Raw genomic sequence first — 23,597 nt, forward strand, 5'->3', positions numbered from 1 at the left:
GAGGGACTCTCCTGTGGAACCGGTGAGATCCCGCTGCCCGCTTCTTCTTTGTGCGTAAAAATTAAAAAAGAGAAAAGTTTAACACTCCGAGGAGGTCGTTCGAGAGCAGAAACTCTCCACCAGACTCTCCGGGAATTTGTAAAGCTCACACCGGACGCCCAACTGAAGGAGGATATATAACTTTTCCACGCATTTTTTTGTTGTGGAGAGACGCGGAGGAGGCGGGTCGCTTTCACGGAGAGCGGAGGAATCCTCTTCGCTGAGTCGGGAGGAGCGCGCACTGCGCCGGGTAGCAGACTGACCCAAAGGACCACCACGTCGGAGACAAGGTAGAGAGGATCACGCGCCTGCACAGCGACTGTTTAGGGATGTTTTTATTTTATTTTTGTATCTGAATCATATCATCCATCTGTTGACTTTGCGTCCTGTCTGTGCGCTCTTCTAATTGAAATGTGCATATATTTGTGAAACCTCCAAAAACCACACAGTAGGCTATTTATTTTGACCGCTCTACATCTGTAACATCCAGGCTTTAACTACATGATGACTCACCGCTGACAAACTCCAAATTTCTGGCTCCGTGGTGCCTTTCTTTAATTTGCATCATCTCTTTTTTATCCGTGCAACATACCGATAGCAGTCATGTCAGAATAAGCAGGAGTCACGCAGCGCTCCCTGACATTAATGCAGGGTATTAACTCACATGCACCGTGTAATGAAACTTTGATCACGGCGCGCTGTGTAATGCAACCTGTCAATGCGGCCGAGTACAAATGTGAGAGCCAGACGTCGGAGGAAATCCTCGTGTTGGGCCAGAGGAGTCACATAAGACGGTCCATTAGCCCCCCTGACTCCAACTGCTTGTCATCCCTTTCCCCCTCAGGATCTAATTCTGATCCTGATCGATTTTTAAAGAAAACACAAACAAAAAGTGTTTTTTTTTCTATAACAGGAGCACACATATCCTCCCTCTCCCTACTGCAGACACACATTATATTGATCTGAAGCAAAGGTGCTGCGTGCATGTGTGGGTGGGGTCTCAGGTGCTTGACCTCACTTGTTGTAATCCCCCCCATGAACACTGCAGTCCTAATCCTCACTTTCCCCCTTGTCCTGACTACACCTGCCCCCCCAGCCAGGAGGTTTAGTCACGCTAAACAGCAGACAATCCTGTCAATCTCAAATTTTCCAACACACACACACACACACACACACACACACACACACACACACACACACACACACACACACACACACACAGCCCTGCTTGTAAACTTTCTCTAATCCACCATTTGTGATTGAATTACTCCTCCCTTTAAGTTGAATGAAACGACGCAGGCTGTGCCGCCGGGCTCCAAATCGCTCTGTAATGTTATTTTCACGGCTTAAGGGGTTGCAGGGGACGTAGTTGAACATGAGAAGAGTAAAAAAACAATTGCCCGTACCTGTTCTTGCTTTTAGATAACAATCACTCCTGCTGCCGCCTCCTGTTTGTCACCTGTCTCTCTCTCTCTCTCTCTCTCTCTCTCTCTCCTCTGTCTCCATCTTTCTCAGGTTATGAGGGAACTGAGCTGAACATGGAGCTTTTCTGGATTTTGTTATTTTCTAGCGTCTGCCCTCTCGCCTGGGGCCAAGGAGTTTACGGTAAGAGCGTGATATCTACAAATGCATCCCTATTATTACATCAATGGCATGCTTTGTTAGTGCAGGCTGACTGAGCTCCTCTGCACCACCACCACCACCACCACCACCAGCAGCAGCAGCAGCAGAAGCAGCATGGATGTTAATTTGTTCAATTATTAGCCCATAGCCTTAATTAAGGGTTTCTCCGTGCCACATATTGTCCGCGTTTCAGCACCACGCGCTTAATAGGAAGGCAGTATAATAACTGGCGTTTAAACTACTGCGAGAATAGCTTGGGGGGGAGATCGACAGCAAATTAACTTGAGAGGGAGATATTACTTCTTAGAAGTCACAGGAGGCGGCTGGGAAAACATCCAGCACTGTGGTGGAGAGGAAACCCACCTGCTGTAAATCCAATCTAATTCCATTTTAAGGCTGATATTAATCTTTACGGCCAGAATTCACATTATATGCCTACAGATTAGTGCTTTATTACACAAAGTATGATCAGACTTTGAGTTATTGTTTAAAGGTTTATGGTTATTACTGAATTGGGGTTACGGTTTGGACACTACTGCACTCACACAGTCACGCACAGACAACAGGTTTCAAGAGCAGGATAAAGCTGGCGGAGCTCCCTGAGTCGAGGCTCCGTCTTTGTCAGGTTAAACAGGACAGTCACACTGTGCTTTTGAGGATAAAGCGGGAGACTTTGTCCCTCTGCTGGAGACGCTCTCGCTGCACTACAGAGGCTCGGTTTCTTCAGCTACAGGCACCTGTCCAGATACGCATCCGTCCTGTCCCTTCGGGCGAGGCGAACGCACAAACTGATCTGTCAGCTTTGATACTTTGACTTTGATGTTTGAAGGCATGTGGCAGCCATTGAAAACAAGGCCCTGTTTAGTCATAGTAGCATAGAGTGCTGTTGTCATAAGCGATCCCACAACCTGCCATCACACTGACACACGCCGGCAATCTGTCATGTGCTGAAGCATGTAGGCCGATGTAGTCCTGGCTAACTAATCACCAACACTTCATACACAGGCGTCAGTATCGGTGTAAATTTCATTCTGAAGCCTTTGATTCGTTATGTGTTTATTTTGTCTTGACCACAAGTTGATGCCATTTTGAAGCTTTACGTTGAAGCCCTACTAGGCTACAGCATTTCTGTTTCTTATGACTCACAGCTGACACAGAGCTGTGTCTGTGTACTCTGACAGAGCTGGATGAGATCTTAAGAAGTGTTCCCCCCCATTATCTGTTTTTATATGAAATTTCAAGCATGGCTTTACAATAAAAAAGATTGTACCGGAGTTTTACAGTGTCACATACTTATCTGGGATCATTTTTTTTAAACCGGCAGGTGCAGGCCTCCTCACCCAATCTGATAAAGCCAGGATTTACTATGGATCTATTTTGAAATCGCTGTTATGTCCTGATAAAAAAAAAGTTGACATATGTTAGGTATTTTGGAAACGTAACAGTATGTACATTCCAGAACTTCCTCTCAGTGCCAGCAGTCATCTTTCCAGGAGCGTGTGTTCATTTTTTAAATCAGCTGTCTCCTCATGGAGTGACTCCTCTGATCTAGTTACTGTACGCTGTCCTGCAGAAGGCTCACATCTCTGGTTTGCCCTTGTGCAATCTTGTCCTCATTTATTATTTTTTTTCCATAATAACTGCATGAAACAGTTTTGGCCTCTCCACAGGGCGATACACTGATTGTCATGAAAAATGTGTGCATCCGCGCCTCATGGGCTCTGTCACAAATATGCGCTGGGTCGGAGCAGAGAGGTGTGCGGTCCGGGCGAGCGTACGAGGCTGCCGTCACGTCTATGTTTGTTTCCTTACTTGTCTTATCAGGGAGGAAAAACTCCCAAAAGCTGTCTGGGAATCGTACTGGACAGCTTTCACAGGCCTCCAAGTTTCCCATGTGGCTCGTGTGTTGTTGGTGCTCAGCTGTGCGTACCTGCGCAACAACTGTTTCATGTAGGTGAATCATCAGCACTAAAAGGAGTCATTCAATAAGAACAAATCGTTTCGCAATCCGCACAGTCGCAGTAAACATCCGGAGTAGGAAAGATCGGGAAGGGAGCCAACGAGTCTGGCACGCAGATATGCATAAAATGGTTTCCTTCACTTTGGAATTGTTTAGCACTTGCTCTAGCAGACAGATGCGACTCACCGTCCGTCGGGAGCCGAGCAGTGTAAGCGTGCCTGATTGATGTCAGCGCTTTGGACGGCTGCGAGGTTCATTTACTGTAGCCTTCTCTGGGGTGCGTTTGGATACGTGCGTGTTTTTTTTTTGTCAGCTCACGCCTGTGAGTCTGTGCGTGCAGGTGTTTTGAGTGTGTGCGAGTGTGAGTTCATGCATGGGTGTGAAGTGTGTGTGCGAGCCCGCAAACCTGTGAGTCTCGGTTAGGTGCGTGCGCGCGTGCTTGTGTGAGTGGGACGTGTTTGTAAGTCAGGCACACTTTTCTTCCCACTGCAACAGTTTGCTGGCTCAGCAGGGACTTGTGGATCAGTCACCGCTTCCCTCGCGGCAGCGTAGTATTGATTGTACTTCTGTGGGTTTTGATAGGCTGTCAAAAAGCTCGTAACACCTGTCCATCAAGCAACGACTGGACGAACTAGTATGCAGAGGAAATGGGATGCTGTATTTCAAAGGAGGAAGGAAGAGCCGCACACTATATGTTGTTTCACATTAAGCTTTGTTATGCCGGTTTAAAATCCCTCCTCTCCTCTCCTCTCCTCTTCACCACTGTTTTTTTTTTTTTTTTTTGGGATAAGCTTTTTATATGCATCTCATCACATTAGTCACGAGCATTCTGACGTACACATACAGTGATTTTCAAGTTTCATTTAATCTGGATGTACTGTAATCCCAGGCATTACAAGCATGATGCGTCACTCACACGCGCCAACTCTTAACATACTTAAGGATTAGGGGAAGTTCAGAATATTTCAAGACGGTCTCGCAGGATTTGAGTCCTCGCCTGAAGGACTCCGACACCAATCCAGACAAAGTGTACCAGAGGAAGTGTCTCTCCGTCTTTCTGGTGCTGCGTCACATCACACTCTGCGAGGCAACAGAGTTCACAGGGACACCAAATTATTGATTGCTCGACAAAGTCACACGAAACCATTAGCTGGTGCTGTAGATGGAATCCAAGCTGCATTAGTCGGCAACGCGATGCGTCATTATGTGCTTGTTAACAGGAAATTTAATGAACTTAAATCAATGATTTTGCTCAACATCATTTGAGGTGGTTTGAGTGAGGCGCTCGCAGCAGCAGCAGGAGCGCCGAGGCCTCGCCACTGGCCATGGAACAAAGCACTACAAGAGATGCAGAAAGTGAAAAAGTTTAATATGCCTACATTGCGCACAAATTTAACATCACTTTGAAGATGTTGCCCAAGGAAGAATGAACGACTTTGGAGTACTTTGCTTGTTTTTTATTTGCAGTCTGCGTATGTGTGTGTGTCGACAAGCACCTAAAATTTGAGCATCTCCTTAATGCGGTGCTGCGGTGAGTACATTAGCGGGTTGAGCGTCGGTGACCTAGAAAGAGATCATTCCAGGTTTAACTGGCCCCTGCCACTGGCTCCCCTGTGACTTTAACTCTTCCTCTCCCCACTTCAGCACTTTTTGTTTGTGTCTCTCTTTTACGTCTCTCGCTGCGGAGTTTATTTTGGATGCTGAATATTGCCCTTTTCTAATAAGCATCCATAATTTATCGTTGGCTCTGAGGCGACGGGGGAGGGGGACGGGAGACGGTGATAGAAAGAGACTGAGGCATCAGGCTGGTAGAGATGACGAAAATCTTTTACCTCCCACAATCTGACACCTACTAGCCTCCTCCTACTCTTTACCTCTTTGCTTTTTTCTGCACACACACACACACACACACACACACACATACATGCACACTGTCTCTTCTTGCATTACGGAGTGCACCTTCCACACAAATGTGATCGGTAATGTCAGCAATTATTGAACGACCTTTCCCTCTATATTACGTTTAATTAAAGTCCTTGGAATTTAATTAGTGGAGCTAAAAATCTTTTTCTGACTGTCCACGATAGATGGATAGATGGATAGATGGATGGATAGATAGATAGATAGATAGATAGATAGATAGATAGATAGATAGATAGAATTAAGAGTAAACATGAGAATCAGGTCAATATGTGGACAGAAAAATTCAGTGGTTTTGTCTGCTTTGGAAGCTTGATTGTGGTGCCGAGTGCCAGATGATTAAATGAGCTATTCTTTGCACAGCAACAGATAGGAGATAATATGTTGGCACGGCAGGAGAGCTGATGTGTGACGACAAGTGCCTTTATTGTCTGTAATGTATATCAGATTTTTCCATTGTAAACCACAATTAAAAATTAAAAATTTCGACATGAACCACTTTACCTATTACATGCGAGTGGTGTCGTCTGCCTGCTCCCTCGTCTTTGTCTCCCGTTCCTCCCTCTTTTTGTGTCGCTGTCAGTCTCTCTGATCTCATCCCTTCTGCTAAAAATTTTAGCGCACATGGTGCTTTAATTATCTCTTCCTGCTCCCATTTTTTTTCTCACGCTAACTAGGTCCATTGTGTGGCAGCGTAGCCCCTGACGCCTTTATATTAGAAGGGTCAGCCCTCTGGAACATTCACATCCACAATGCAGTATGCAACCTCCTTGTTTTGATGCAAAGTCAGCTCATTCTTTGCCACTTTTTTTGCCCTTGATCAATCTCTCTCTCTCTCTCTCTCTCTCTCTCTCTCTCTCTCTCTCTCTCTCTCTCTCTCTCTCTCCTCTCCTCTCCTCTCCTCTCCTTTGCCAGCTTCCTATTTTTCTCTATGGCTGACTGGATATTAAAGCCTGGCAACATTTCTATTAACCCACAGGTCAGCAGCAAAGCCATAGGCCTATGGCCAAAGTGATATGTTGACTGTGGTTTACACTAGCCTTGCTACCTGGGGCTAAAGGATCAGAGCGCTAAGACAACGTCTTGGGAGGTCTGATTTATCACCGTGCCTCCCACCAGTTACACTCTGAGCCCGGGGTGGGCACCAGGCAGCAGGTAGAGGTGGGCAGTCTGGCACTCTGGGGGCCCGAGTGAGGTGAGATAGTAATATATCTCCTTAGAAAGCAAAGTCTGACAAGCGTTGGGGTAATGTATGAGAACATACTGTGTGTGTTTACACCGCAGTGTAAGTTGTCCGCCTGCCTCTTATGTTTGTTTTACCAGTCATGCAATGGGCAGTGGGTGGCTCCTCCCACCAGACGTGATACAGAGGATGTATTGTTTTTCCAAAAAACATTTTATTTTACTTGTTTGCTGAAAGGCAGAAGAGGCTGAGATGAGAAAAGACTTGGGGGACACAAGGCAGAAGGCTTCAGTATTAGTTGTAATTTAAAGGAACAGTTCGACATTTTGGGATACATGCCTATTCGCCTGCAGAATTAAATGAGATGATTGATGCCACTCTCATGTCTGTACTGTAGCATAAATAAAACCCTCTCCTGTAACTTGTGAAAGAAGTGTCATTTATAACATGTTGAACTATCCCATCAAAGCAATATTATGTAGAAATTGGCATTTTCTGCGATTTGCCCCAACTGTAACAATTTGTCAGATGTAATGAAGGTGCTAACTACAAACAAAAATTACGTCATACGTCATTACTTATTTTAAAAAGGTTAAAAAAAAGGTAAAAAAGTTACTTAATGTTGCTTAAAGTTGTACATTTTAAGAAAACTGTGCAGAAAAACCCATCGGACGAAGCTTTGTGGTCTGAAAAGTGAGGCCAGTGTGGAAGTCACTTAAACCTGCATTCTTTCTAATGGCCAGCAGGGGGCACAACTACACTGGTTTCAAAAAGAAGTCCAATTGTATGTGAGCTTATGAGAAAATGACCCTACTTCTCACTTGATTTATGACCTCTGTGAACAGTTTTTTAATGAGTTTATGGTCTCAAACTATAGTTTCAAGTCTTCTTCAACACACCATGATGTTCATTTCATCACTATGGTCCCACTGAGAGTAAAGTAGCTAATAAAGCAGGGCATGCTTTGGGGTAAGCCTTCCTTGTGATTAACAAGTTGCTACCACAGTGTGTCAAATCCAAACCGGATATCCTCCCCAGCTCAACCCCCCTCGTCCAAATATGGTCGCTTATGCCTCCAAAGAACCAAGATGGCGATGACTATAATGCCAAACTGGGGGCTTTAAAACGGCAGTCCACAGACCGATGGTTGACGTCACGGCGGGTTTACACTTGGTCGTCTTTAAAGCATATCTACCAGTCCACACTGACTGATTTTAATTCATTTTATGAGCTATATTCCTCAGAATGTTTCTGTATTTCAAGTCAGACTTGAATAAATCAAAGGAGTTCGAGACGATTAGGATCACTGCAGGCTCCAGCAGCGTGTGTCTATACCGAAGTTCTGACAGAATCTTATCGAAATTGTTTGCTCACGGATCATCGTGCAAACCCCCCGTTCTGTCTGTTCACTTTCACTTCTTCTCTCGTGTCTTTGTGTTTCACTCTCTCCGATGATGATGATGATGATGATGTTCTTGTTCATGCAGATCACATCCACGCACACACACACACACACGAGAGCCCACGCGCAAGATTCACATGCACGTGCGCAAACATCTCTCACTGGATTTACCTTTTGCTGAACTCATAGATCATTACCTCACTCTCACCCACTCTCATCTCTCTGCACCGGGATGTTAGTCAGTGTCACACACACACACACACACACACACACACATATAATAATAAACCACAGACCTCTTTGGATGAGAGTGGTCGGCAGTGTAACAGGAAGACGTGGGTGCCCTGTGAGCAGGAAAAACTGTCAGGGAGGTTTCACTTTTCTCCTCTGTGCTGCTGTCACTCTGTCAGACATTATCAAGAGCCTCTCACTGGCTCAGCCACAGAAGGGAATACACACAAAAGTGTGTGCGTGTGTGTGCACAATTTTGGGAATGCAGGGCAATTTAATGTTTGAATATACTGTAGTAGAGGCTAAACTAAAAGCTGTTGGAGTGTAGGTGTTTTTATGTTTCTGCATCTGTTTGTTTTTTGTGTTTTTTCTGATCCCAGCGTCTTAAGCGTGATGGAACGAGGGCCCTCGTGTGTGTGTGTGTGTGTGTGTGTGTGTGTGTGCGCGCATGTTTCTGTGAGCGATGTGTGTGTTGCATGCACGGACATGAGAGGGAGGGAACATTTGGCGTCTAACTTATTCATGAAGGCGACAGGACGGTTGTGAAAAGCGTCGAGAACATGGCTTACATCAGAGACCGTCTGCCTCCTCCTGCACTTCTCTCACACTGTCACTCTCTTTCTTCTTCACTGCCGTCTCGTTCGCCCTCCTGTCCTTTGTCTTCAGCACTCAATTCACTCTTTGGGCACGTCCTTTTTCAGAAAGTTCTTTTTGAATGTCTGGTTTTTAGGATTCAAACTTTTGTTAGATTTTTCATGTGATCAGAGCATCTTTCAAATTATTCTCATGGAGTTTTTCTTTGTGGAAAAATGAGAAACGTGCTAATGCAACTCCAGTGAGAATAGGTGAAGTTTACGTGCCGCTTTCAGTGTTTATTGCCAGAGGTGCGCCGCAGGGAGAGGAAAACCAGGCAAATGTCTGGGGCCCTCAAAGACATTTGGGAAAAGGGGCCCCCATTGGCCATTTTTTTGTTGGTGTTAGATTATTTCATGCATAATGGTGGTGAACGCTGGTTGTAGGGGCCCCCTGAAATGTTTTCCTTGGGAGCCAAGAGACTCTAGAATCGCCACTGTTTATTTCTCTCTGCTACAGGCTGTTTTTTTATGGCTACCACTGGGGGGGTTTCGCAGGAACTCTCTAAACTTCAAAAATCAGCTCCACGCATGTTTTAAAGGAGCACTATGTCACAATTTGCTGCAATTTACATGTATTAATCACTTTTTTATTGGTCATATGTGAGAAGATTGTAACATGATATGTACAAAGAGACCTTCCCTGTTGCAACGGGTAGGATTTCCATGACTTTATACACTTTCTGCCTCTAACAAAGAACAATAGTACCTAACGTTAGCTGAGAAATTGAGTCCACCAACATAAACTACCTACCTGCTTACAGTACAACGCAGAAGCCCCTTTTAGACAAATACTCAGTGAATAATAACAGGTGTAGGATGTTTTTTGAGCAACAAAGTTACCTTTTTTAAAGTTCTCATACATGGATCCTTCAGACATATTGAAAAAATCCAAAATCCATCCCCAACGTATTTGGACTGGAGGCTTCAAGTTTCCACATCAGACTTTTAAGTCGCAAATTGAACCGTGATTGGCTTCCCATCTCGTTGGGATGTCACAAATTCATGCATATATGTGCAGGCGTTGAATTTCGATTTAAGGAGAGCACATTCTCCCTCCAGCTGATGTATTTGAAAACAGTCTCAAACTGCACATAAATCACTCTGCACAGTGAAGGTCACACATCCAAGTAAAGTCACAATAAACAAAACACATTACTGAGTGAAGGGAGACCAATTTTTCATCAATCTTGCATCTTTTTCCAAACCTTATCTTCATGAAAGTTGTTCAGACTAAGAGGTAAATGGTTATCTTTTTGAAGATCCTTATCTTTTAGCGTCGGCACACTGTGCCAGTCTTTACAGTGGGTGTAAATCTCCTCAGGGAGCTGTGAGATATTTGTGATATCGTCGCCTCACACTGAGCAAATGGCGGGGTTTCACTGTGTGCAAAGTGCTATGCATACTGGCAGCCGTTCTCGCTGCCTGTTGCACTTTCAGCACAGACGTATATTGATATATCTGTCACTTCATAGGAAACCTGCACACAGACTGCCAAGGAAAACCTTATTATACAGATACACTCTGGCTTAAAGGGTGGCAGGAAGCACAAACACACAGGTAAAACCACACTTTATGAGGCTGATCCTCCCACATATGCTCTTCCTCACCCTGCGGTGCGCTGAAAACCCCCAGAACAACAACAAAACAGCCACAACTGCTGGAGTTGCTCGTGTCCGACTAAACTTTCTGACAGCAGGAAGGGATCAACGCTGGAAATCTATCTTCTCTTCCTACACACGTCTGGCCTCAATAATTCAGCGATGCGTGCTGCTAGGAGATCTCACCCTCTCCCTCTCCAGCTCTTGTTCACACTCACTCTCTCAAACTTGCTCGCCCTCAGCAGCAGCCCCCTCCCCCCTTCGCCTCCTTCGCTGCTCATGATGGTTAGAGGAAAAAAAAAAAAGTCTGGCACTTAAAATGTTTGAAATGTTTAGCTTGCTGCTCTCACACTTTCCCGTCTTTCTCCATGCATCTCAGCTGGCTCAGAGGAGAGGGGGGGTATAATCTGGCGGATATGTTAAAAAGTCCCCATGTTGTCAGTGTAGCAATTTACCTGCCACGAGCTACACATCCTGATCCCTCTCCTCCTCCTCGTCCTCCCTCATTCTGTCTCTACCCATCTACTAAAGTTGTACCTGTCAAGAAAGATGTTCCTGTCATCTTCCTCTCTTCCCCTTCTTCTCTCTCTGATCCTCTTTGCCTTCCCAGCCGTCCATATAGCTACCCTTAACATGCCAAAATGGGGCGCAAATGTACCCATTCTCTACTTTACATCCTCATTCCATCGTAATTCTCTGCCTTCATCCAACCCTTTCCACAAATACTCCCATGCCCTCCCCTCTCCTCACTATATCCTTTCTTCACACCTAACACCCGCTCTCCTCCAAAGCCCTGTCATCTTCTCGCTATCATCCGCCGTTTCGGTGGCAAGCATCCACCCACCTCTCCACTTACTGCATATAGGACATAGCGCATACTGTCATTGAAAGCTGCAGACAGGCTTTGGGAAGCAGGGTGGAGGGCTGACACTGGGGAGGAAGCCTGGGCCAGCAGGAACCTCAGGAAATGAGGGCAGAGGGAAAGGTGCATGATGAAGAAAAAGGTGGCTTGATTTGTGAAAGTGGGCAAAATAAAACAGAGTGAAATGTAACAATTTGTTTTGAAGAAGTGAAGTTTTAACTCTGGACAGTGACAGAATAATGAGAGTAAATTTACTGCATTTTTATGCAAACCATGCTGCCCAGTTCACATAGAGCCTAGCTGAGTGTGGATGGCACCTTTTTTTTGACTGGTGTACCCCCACAGCCCGACCAAATAAGTTCAAAATACCCCTTCATCCACACCACCTGTCGTGTTCCAAATGAGTTCACGTCAGTGGATTTTGGAAAAAGCTGGATTTTCAACCATTCATCTGTTACTTTTCATAATATATTTCATCTTCTCTGCTCGCTTGCTAGTTTTTTGTGCGCATGGAACTCTACTGACTTTGCACATCAAAGTGTTTATATCTACTGCACAGTAGCCTTTTACTGCAGATGGGAAACACATTGTTTAAAGACTTCAGTGAGATGAATAATAATCGATAAATGAACTCATGTGATGTCATAAGAGTCACTTGGTTAATTATTAGTTAGCCAGGTCCTCATCTTTGCTTGATGCCAGCAGCTCAAGGCGACATTAGCTGCTACTCGCATAGCACACCCAGATCTCTGACTGTTGGAGGTGGAGTTGCATTTTTACTTTACCATACCACAATTACTGTTTGTGCAATTTAATACAGCTTCTCCACAATTGTTTCACTTGTACCCCCTGGGTTGGCATCACTGCTGTAGTTGATGGAAGTCACTCAGACATGGAAGTACATCAGGACGAGAACATTATCAATCCAATAAATTGCGATGAAGAAGAGATGTAGCAGTCTTTGATTTAATCAAAATCTTGAGAAATGGAGACAATCAAATTCTTAATTTGTGAAAATGTAAAAAAGCAGCTCTCACTGCAGAAAGCGTGTGGAAACTTGTTCAGCGAGGACGGGGAACAAAAAAAACAAATGAGAGCAGCTATCTCCAGGTGCATGTGTGAGAATATTATTTCTAACTCAATCACTGTGATGCCTGTGGCTCAGCCAGGACACGTTATCCCACATAAGAAATCATTTCTCCAGACATCCTTCATCTGAGGAGGAGGTGCTGTTAAGCAAGGTAATGTATCAGGTGAATTTCACACTTTCAGCGAAAGAAGCCCGAGACACACTCAGCAATATTCTGATTCGTCGGCTGATCTCATGGCTGTGACGCAGACAGAGGCAACAGTAGGTTTTTCTGAGCAGCTGTGATGCACATATTTTAAGAAGCATCTGAGGATTTGAAGTGATCTAGAAAGAAAACACTTACATACATTTTATTTATGTGAAATTGAATCAACATAATAACCATGCATCTCTGAAATTCATCACCTTATTTGTTTATCAGAACAACACGGCCTTTCCACCTCAGGTATTAAGACATCAGTGAAGCTCGTGAATTCTAATTGAAATGAGACATTCAGTGAAGTGACTTGGGTCTGACTCACGAAAGCAAAAAGAAAAAGGACACATGGCAGAGTGAAAGGCTCGTATTAAAAAACGGAGAGAGACACAGCGAGAGTGACATTGAAAAGGGCAGGGCCAGATACAGAGCAGCTAAAAGAAGAAAGGCTTCCCTAGAGACAGAGAGCGAGACCGACATGGGGCTCCGAAAATGAGAAAGAAACAGAGGGAAAGGAGAAAGTGAGAGAAGGTGGGAGCTAAACTTTATTTGCTTTAGCCCAAACCACGTTTGAAAAGTTTGCTTCAGGGCATTTCCACACTTGGTTCCTTTGTGAATCACGCTGTTCGGGTGCAACGAGAGAACTTCAAACAGAATCACACAGACACACAAGGAGCTCGTTTCCGTCTTTGAAAGTTGACAGTGAAACAAATCTTTTTTAATATTTGTTTTTTTTTAAATGCCCATCACAATTTCCCATAGTCAGAGGTGATGCCCTCCGCCAACAGCCCAAATCCCGAAACCCAAAGATATTCACTTTAAACAGGGGTAGACAGTAATGAGATGCATTTACTTGATTACTGTACTAACGTTCATTTTTTGAGTTACTGAAGTTAACTTGAATATTAAATTATTTTGGAAACTTATGACTTTTACTTCATCAGAAAGACAAATATTGTACTTCTGACTCCACTACATTTCTGAATGTTCCTGTTACTTTGAAGCGTAGCTTTGAAGTCAGTGGATCAATTTTCATTTCTTTTCTAAATGCCATATGCTGTGTTTATCACGGGAGAAAAAAACAATCATAGTGAACTACTCGTACGGCTGGCAGTCACGATTTAGTCCTGACTGCATTTTTTAACAGTTCATTTTGAACTTGGCAGTGGTAATGATGGCGTAGTAGAAACAGATGAGCTGGAGCAGAGGTCCCAGCTTCAAGGTCTTTATCGAAAAAAAGACCTGAGTTCTGCAGAACACAACTGAGCAATAATGATGAATACAATACTTTATACACTTAAAACTCACAGTTTTCCATTTCTCACACACACCCACTTCCCTTTTTTTCCCCACCAGTGGAATTCACTTGTCTGCATCTGATGTCACTGTATGTCCTCTGGTTTTATCCAATCATATTTCTTACAACACCTCTGATGTAGATCCTGCACCTTTACCCCAATAGTGGCAGGAAACAGACCTTGGGGTCATAGTGATTTCACAACAACACTTTTGGTCATAAGCGGTCATATGTATATATGTAGAGTATATGACTTCGCACCACAATGGTTATGTCAGGTAAGATGATGACTCATCGCCACCAGAGCATCTATGACCATATCTGAAGTCCATGTTTGTGATTTTTGAAATTAAGAAAGCTGTTTGCTGTCCAACCTGAGAAAGCAGATTATGGTATGTAAATGATTGTTGTCAAAAGGTGACTGTGCTTGTAGTAGATGCAGACATTTATTGTAGACATTTAAAACATTTAAAAGACTTTAAAAACAATTAGGAAGACGTCAAGAAACAAAACAGTAAAACAAGTTAGAAGATAGGAAAATTGACTAGATAGAATAGGTTTAAAAGAGACAAGGCTAAAAAAATAAAAGTCACAGTGCAGTTCAAAGCCTTAAAATTGCTTCAGTTAAAGGTAGTGGCAAACAGAAAGGTCCAAAAATAACTGAATGCTGTTTCTCCATGTTTAGTTTTGACTCTAGGGACTGAAAGCAGACCTGTACCTGACGACCTCAGAGGTCTGGATGGTTCATAACGTAGCAGCAGATCAGAAATGTATTTTTGGCCCTAAACCATTCAGTGCTAGTCTGACTCTTTTTCCAGTTGATTCGGTTCCATAAAACAAACCCAGTAACAGAGTAATGTATTCTTCAAATGCTATTAATGGACAAATATAACTATACATGCTTTTAAAGCCAGTAGGCAAACTTACTATTCTGAATAACATTTTAAAACTTGTTTTTGTAGACTTGTTATTTTCTCCATACTTCGCAAAGAACGACAGGTTGGTCAAACCCACATCCCCGCTGAGTTCCTACTTCAGTCACTCAGCCTTTCTAGAATTTATGGCAGCTGTATTCCTGTATTTGTGATTACATGATTAAATTCTTCATAGGTTTCCAAAAGTAAGCGCTGCTTACTGAGCCCCTGAGTTTAATATGATAGAAAAGTAAGAAAACCAGCAAGTGATCACATTTGCCGAGTACATTTTTGTCCTTCTCTGATAAAAAAAAAAAAGAGACCGAAATGATTTAATTAATCATGTTAATTATTTCAGTTCCAATTACCCCCAATTAGTCTAAGCATTTATCATTAAGTAATGTTTTTCAAGCATGAACAACCATGCAGTACAGGCCAGGTTTAATACATGCCAACCTTATACCAATAAAACCTTATGGAACAACAGCAAAACACAACACAGTGGCTGTTTTGAGCGAGTAGTTGTATTTCTGAAGTAGTTTTTCATGTCTCCTGAACCAGACCGTAGCCTGTCGTCAAGTGTGGTTAATCAGTCCCATCAGATGTTGAATAACGTTGGTCTCGTCTGCCCGAACGAGCCAAACTAAAAAGGATTAAATGTTCAAATAACCTGTTTCAAACATCGAACACACCACAGAGGATCTGAAATAGCTGTCAGAGTTGGAGGTCTCTGCGATTCACAGGTAGCAGAGGGAAAATGTTTCAGTGATATAGGTGCTGACTTGCTGCTGCTTTACACTTATCAGACTCTAACCATCCTCATCTTTTTTCCTTTCTGCATGCGGATCCTTTCTCAATATGTTCTCTGATAGCAACATTCCTCCTCTCTCTTTCATTATCCTACCCGTCCTCACTTTTTAGGACACGCACACAAGAGACTCGAAAGAGCTGACTTGTGGCCCTGAAACAATTTCCCTCTGTTTATTCTTTCTCTTTTTTGGTTTTACACATCATGATTACTCACTACAGGCTTTCTCCTCCGCTGCATTTTTTCCCCCTTTTACTTCCGTTCTATCTTTCTATTCAAAGTCTTCATCCATTTCGACTTCATTCTTCATTCTTCCTTGTTTTTAATCTTTTTTCCTCGCCCTCTCTATTCTCGCCTGCAGCGCCCTGCAATGCAAACACAACCTGTTCTGAGGGGAAGTGAATTATTGAAGCTGCTGCTGCCATTCCCTCTGTGCAGAAATGGGCCGCAGAGGAAGGAAGGATGGAAGGGAGGGAGGCGTGAGGGTGGATAAGCGAAATGGAGAGGATAGATTTGTAAGGACGAAGGGAGGAGGTGTTAGGGGAGTGAAAAATCAGAGAAATATAGTTTTGTTTATAATGTCTCTGCAGTGTTTACAGATGGATGATGGAGATGCAAGAACATGGTCGGGGATGAGGATCTGAGCTGATATCGTTTAGAGATGGATCACTTTTGAGAAAATTCCAATGCCAGAGGACAATATTCTAATCATCAGTGCCTTCCTTGAGCTCGTTCAAAAGTCCTCTTGGCTGAAACCATTTCACTCTCTCCAGAAGACGTCTTGAGAAATGAGTTTGGACATTGTCCAGAGTTGCCTTCTCATACTGTGGCACACACCAGTAAACTTGTCAGTGTAGGACATGTTCTCACACACTGGATATCTGTGTTTGGTTTAGGCGAGGGGCGGCGTCTTGGTAGAGCTCATACGAGGCAGGGGTTGATGAAGAAAGTACTCCACAGTGTTTTGTTCACAGCACATTGAAGATGAAGGACAAAGCTATCGACTCATCTGTTGTTTATGAAGTGAAGTCTATGTGTGAGAAACACTGCGATGAAATAGTGTTGCCTCCTTCCAGCTTCACGCCAGACACATGGCAGAAACTGTGAGATCTCTGGACAGTGACCTTCTCTGTTCATACATGGGCTCCATCAGACTTACCTGGACTTTGGTTGTTGTAAAATCTGTTTAATATCAAGTCCACCTAATTCAGCTATTTGCATTCTTAGACACAGCTCCTTTGGTTTATGACTACATGAGTTCAGAGCTGCAGTACATGTGTGAAAGACCTTTCTGAGACACAATGTTTCATTCTGATACTAAAAAGCCTTTCAACACCTTCTTGTTGTTTAATTAACAGACAGCCTTTTTTCGCCTGTGGCCACTGTGCACAGTGTTCTAACATTTCAAGTCAAGTACTTTTGCACTTACTGTACATGGACCGGTAATAAAATGAAATAAAACAAACATAAAAAAACCCACCATAACACATGTTGACTACATGTTGTGGTCTGCTTTATGTAAAACACAAAACAAAAAAACAACTAAAATTAAAAGAGCTTTAAAGTTTCACACATCTGCAACAAAAAGACAATATGCACACAGAACATGCGTACTGCTATTGCTCCAGATTGTGCACAAGCTAACTATGGAACTGCAGGATCACTAAAGTTCTGGAGAATATAAAAGACTTTACCCTCCTCTACAGATTGACAAGGTCACTTACCTTGACTACCTCAGGTTATTTTAGCTCTTTAAGGGGCTATTGAGCTGCGGGGGACCTTTGGAGATCATTTTGTCCTGAGCATGAGCAAGACTTTTAGCAGCCCTGAGGCATTTTGATTCTTACAGTTGAGCCTTTTGGCTGAAATGGAGATGTGTTTTCATGTTTCCATGATTTTTTTTACTTGATGGATGTAGCACTTATGATTTTTGTGCAGAACTTTAACATACACCTGTGTTCCTTTTTGTTACTTCTGCCAGCGAGGTTATGCTTTCACCCATTGTTACGCCCAGCCCTAGGCGGCCTTATGGGGCGAACAACACTCTACATTGACCCAAATTAACCCCAAAACAACACCTTCAAAAATAGCCAAGTCCATGGGATTCATTTACATAAAGAAACATAAACCACCAAGACAAGACAACAGTTCGAAATCCCTGGCTGAGAGCGAAGCATGAAGGCCGGCCAGGTGTGCCTTATTGAGCAATCAGGGCAGAGCTAGAGATGACAGGAGGGGAGAAGGGACAAACAGCACAAACACATACAGCTGTAACACCCATGTCTGTTTATTTGTTGGTTGTTAGTTTGTCGGAGGGATTACGCAAAAACTACTGAACGGAACATTAACGAAACTTGGATGGAGGATGGGTCTCAGCCCAGAGTACATAAACCTTTGGTGCAGATCCAAATAAAGGAGTGTATCCAGGAATTTTTTCTCCCTTTCTTTAAAATTGTGAGATAGGGCATTTTTTTGACATTTTAGTTTATTTCTCCATTGTGCAAAGACAATTGTACACTTGTTTACTTGACAGTATATGTGTTTGCCTTATGTCTTTGTCCATTTTGACTGTCTTTGACTCTCAATGTTAGTGTGATTGCAGTTGAAAGTCAGAAAGTCAGTATCCTCCAGTCCCATTTTTCTCCTGGAAGTGTGCTGTGTCAGCTTCTGTTGAACTGCTAATGCATTTAATGTAAACTTAAAGTCACTTCTGGTGTCCTTGATCAAGATAATAGATAATGTTGATAATAGATAATGATGTACATCTTTACTACAAAGGGCTTTACTGCCTTATTTTTGACTGACGTTCTATTCAAGCACCTTTTTCAGAGAATTTTAACCAGCCAACTACATTAAATGTTTTTCTTTAATCCAAAGAGCATGAAGAGGTGGTGGAAGTACTTCTTCTGCCCTCAGTGTCAGATATGCACTGCAGGCTTCAAACGCTGCTAACAATGTGCACCAGTCACGTAGGGCAGTCTGTGCGCATCACTCATTCCTGCTTGTTAAGCTTGTTGCCATTAAACTGAAGATGACTCAGATGAGTGTATCAAAAAAAAAGTTTAATCTTTTTCTATCAACTTTATGAACTCAAAAATAACTAGGAACAATAAAAGTGAGGGGGGCATAAATAGGATGAGGGGAACATGTCCCCCCCAGTGTGCACATAAAGCAATGTGAGAACACTGACTGCATTAAATGTCTTTCTCACATTATCATGGAGACCAGTAGTATTTGACCCACTAAGACCTTTCTAGATGCCTTATTTTTTCATTAAGAATGGGGAATTGGTGTACGACCAGTGTATTCTCCTCCTTTCTGTCGCATCCATGTCATCAGGAAGGTACCAACATGTTCAGTGGGCGGACCAAAGAGTGGAGAGACAGTATGCAGGGAGCTCATGGATTTACAGCGTTAGCCTCGACCTGATGATGTATGACATTGCCTAAATAGAGAATTGGCAGCATAAAATCATATCGCAGTAGTCTCAGTATTCATTAACATTATTATAATAAGACTGAAACAGATGAGGTTATTACATTGGAACCTGATGTCACACATTTCTCCTTTGTGGCGAGCATTTGACTCAGACAAAGCTGCTATGACGGTGAGGCGAATCAGACTTTTGGGTTTAATATTCCAGCTGTGACTCACACAGACGTCCTGCTGAGCATCCTATTTTACTCGATTCTGCTCTACAGCAGGTACAGGTATTTCTCAATAACACCATCCACTGGAACAAGTGGTGACGCATACTTTATGTTGGAGTTGTCATTCACCAGGAAATGAGAGCGATGGGGCTTCTCTTCACTACAATGTACAAATTGTAAAGTATGAAGGGTATAAACTAAGCCTGGATACAGAATATAGTATTTCTGGCATTAGTTTGTACTATTGAGACCTGCTGTGTAGTTTGCTGTTAAAACTTGGCTTTGGGAAACATTGTACGTACCTTCAGCCAATTTAGGTAGTGTGAGCATTTCGTTTGCTTTCATCCTGCCCGAAGAGGTTTGATTTTACAAACATTAAAACTTCTACCACAGAATTTGGTGCTGCATTTGAACTTCGGTGCGAGCAGGCTGCAAACAAAGAAAAAGGCCGTGCACATACTGCTCAAAGCTCCCTGCCGCAACAGATTCACAGGCACTAACAGACACTCATGAATATTACACAAATCACACCTGTATGGCAGCTGTGCTATGTAGAAAATAGCATAAATGAATCATGATTTGGGGGAAAAAAGAGAGAAAGAAGAAAATACATTCTAAGAAATAATCAAAACTAGGCTGGGACAGATGTTGGAACATGAATTAAGTGAAATTTCTGAAGAGCAACAAGAAGTGATGGTGACAGTGCGTTACAAGGTTTGCATAAAAAATGAAAAATAAAAAAAAACATCTGACTCCAGCCTGCTTTATGTTGTTATTGAAAAGCCGGACCACATTGTGAATACTTCACCCGTAAGAGATATGAATGTTGTAATTGGTAACCGGGGGATTTTATGCACTTTCATCTTCCTTTAAGATACCCACTCCTCTAATTGCTGCTTTTTGTTTGGCAGTGAAGGCTTTGAATCCATGCCCAGGAAAATATGTTTTTTATTAGTGCCAAATTGAATTGAAAATTGTTGATGCAATATAAATCTGCCTCACCACGGTATCGGCTCGGTGCCAGAGTGTTGATGAATGTACGTTGGCTCGATTTTTTAGAGCAGATGTAGTATCTTCAGATGTTTGTGAGAGTCCGGGGTTAACTTTAAGTTTTAGCTGTTGTCCTTGAGCTTGACAAGCGATTTTAAATGAAGTCTTTTATTAAAGCTAATAAAGGTAAAGGGGTGATTTTAAAACATGGCGAGGGTAGAATCAGCGCATTCGATGAATCTGTTTTATTGGCCATATTGAACATGTTATTAGTTAATTATCTTCTCACATATCTAGCTGAGAGGCTCATCAAATGTGGCACTTTAGTTTGGTCTTTGCAGTATAAAAAGTTCGTCCTTGTGCTGTCGCTAAACAAGTATTCTGATTTTAATCGCAAATCTCTTACAGATCGATATGTTATCAGATTATTGTACTATTTTACATCTCTTTGCCACTCTTTTCCTTTTCTTTCACCTTACTTCTACTGTTCTTATCTTTTACATTTCTAATCACTCCCTCTGAGTTATAAGGAAAGTGCAGACGCCGTCCATCATTGGCTAATGTCTGATTTTGTATTAATGAATCATGTCCATGTTAAAAAATTGAAAATGCTCACCATTTGCTTTAGCCTCACACTGTGTGTTTGCCTTCTGAGTAATAATGTGAACACATATTTTCCCCCTCTGCTCTCAGTGGGTGAGTCACCTCTCCCTATCTGTCACCCGTCATTACAAAAGCTGAGTTATCAATATGATTGTTTCTTTGATCTTAGTTGTAAAAGGGGAACAGACGTCACCTTGCAGCTGAGAAAGCAAGTAGCTGTAGACCTGAGGAGTGAAGAAGGGAACGCAGATGAATATTGCATACATTTTATATCGTTAAAAACTGACACAACAGGGAAGGATGAAAAGCTATTTAACAGTTATTTTAAAGGAGACCTATTTGTGCGTTTAGTGTTTAGCAGATAGCCTTTTATACAGGTCCGTGTGAAAAATCTTGAAAGTTAAAAAGGTCAAAGTCTTCACCAACAGAAGCTCCTCTCTCCCACAGAAAACACTGCTCCTGAAACGCCTCGTCAGTAGTCCCGCCTTTAATTCTGTGACTTTGTGACATGACACTACGTCACCATGTCACACATTTGCGCAATTTATGCCTAGCTCTGTTGTTGTTAGCGTTGCTGGGTCAGGCATGTGTGAGCTGACCAATCAGAGGAGACTGGACATTTCGGATGGGGGGCCTTAAAGAGACAGGCGCTTAAACAGAGCATTTCGGACAGAGGGGGAACACAGTGCTGCAGCACTGGACAGTATGAGGAAACTAATGTGTTTTCTGAGCACTAAGACATGTAAGCCTATTCTGGTAGTAACCCAAAATAAAATGATAAATCCTAAAATGAGCATGATATTTCCATTCTTCATTTATGTGGCTGTGGTCATGGTCTGTGGCTTTAAACACCAGGAGGAAATAAGGAACAGAATATGAGCACTGATAAAACCGCTGCAGCTGAAGAGACAAAGAAAAGCTTACCTATGAAAGTCCAACTGTCGGTCACAGTAAATTGTCTTTTGATTTTCTTTTCACTGTCTTCTCACACTGCTCAGAGCTGAACTGGGACAGATGTAAAGCCGACCACTGGGGAGGTTCATAGATGTCTTTACACTGGGGAACTGATCACAGAGCAGCCATTATCAGAAGCTGCAGGAGGTGACAAGGTCAGGGAGAGATGTGCTGTCTTCCTCTGCTGGTTGTCTTAAATACAACAAAGCACTTCAGGGAAGGTTTTCAAGGACTTGGACACACTTTGAATGCATTTTCTTTGGTTAAGATTAAAATCTGTCAAACGATTCATAAATTATTCTATCATTGATTGCTGTCATGGTCTTTTGTCTTCTTTCACTCTCCAAACTGTTCAGTATCCCAACTTGTAAGGATCGTATTGTAAGATTGTATCGGATCAGGTGAAACAGTCTAAACCTCGATCGTTGGATTTGTATAACTTTTAAAACTTGTCTTCACAATGTAAGCATTTTTATCCGACAAGAGTAAAGTTTCTCTCTTTTTAAAACCCACTTCAACACACTTTGACTTCTATGCTTCATACTCGAACACACATTTTAAGGATTCATTCAAACAGAGAAAAACCCACAAATTCTGTAACAGTATGCTCAAACAGTCGACCCTGAAGAGTTGATCAAAAAGATGCTTTATCTGTTCATCTGTTATGAAGTATGCAACAACTCTATTGTATTGTATTCAATTCCATTCCTTTCTACGGTGGGCTACGGGTGCAATTGTGTTTTCTGACTTGCTGTTGTGATTTACACCCGACACGACGATATGTCATCACAAAGGTGTGGAGTGGATGGTACAGTAATCCTGGGGCTTTCAGTGATCATGATGAATAACCAAATGCCATGCCTAACGTCTTCAAATCTGAAGGACATTAGTGTATGTATGTAGGAACATTTCTATCTGATCACCATAGATCTGAACATCCTCACATTACGTTGTATGGCATTTATCCATGAGTTTATTTGAAGCAAAGTTCTTTCAGAATAAAGGAAGGTCGATCAACTGCTCTTACAAATGCTTTTGTGTAAGTGTTAAGTTTTACCTATCACACACATACACCTGTCCACACACACACACACACACACACACACACACACACACACACACTAAGTTAACCTATTCTCCACAGGACTCATTCCATAAAGTGAATATTGAATTACCTGTGATGCTCCAGCAGGAGTGTTGCACAGAAAGAAAATATAGAGTAAGGGTCCAAGGGTATTGGATGAGAGCAGGCGCTGCTCTGTGGTCTGCTGTGGTTGTAATAGCCTCATTATTCATCGGTATGCTCTGCTTATACGCCCAGCAAAGCCTAAAGGAGAAAAAACAGAACCTATTATACACACAAGCACAAGCACACATACAGTAAACACTCGTACACATTATTTTTGTACACATCCTTCAGCACCCTCCATACATCCCATATATTTATCGTCAGGATTCAACCTTAAACCTGGAATAACAGGTTGGGGGCAGCAGAAACAAGATGTGAACACAAGACTGACAAATGGTCACTTTTTGAGTTGCCATGTGGGACTTGTGCGCTCGCACTTTTGGCCGGCGTAAGTCAAACCATGTCAGTCCAGTTTGCTTTTTCATTACCTTTTTAAATCGCGCCGAGTTGAGC

At 42.7% G+C, this 23,597-nt stretch overlaps 1 protein-coding gene across 1 annotated transcript in view; it reads left to right on the forward strand.

Moving 5' to 3' along the window:
* Positions 1-1,577: 1,577 nt before the first annotated feature.
* The window catches only part of mdga1 (MAM domain containing glycosylphosphatidylinositol anchor 1), a 179,956-nt gene continuing 157,936 nt past the window's right edge, over positions 1,578-23,597 (forward strand). The window contains exon 1 of the mRNA XM_073464950.1: positions 1,578-1,644. Coding sequence (XP_073321051.1) covers positions 1,578-1,644 — 67 coding nt within the window. The remainder of the gene's footprint in view (positions 1,645-23,597) is intronic.

This window comes from Pagrus major, chromosome 4, assembly GCF_040436345.1.
Source record: "Pagrus major chromosome 4, Pma_NU_1.0".
NCBI lineage: Eukaryota > Metazoa > Chordata > Actinopteri > Spariformes > Sparidae > Pagrus > Pagrus major.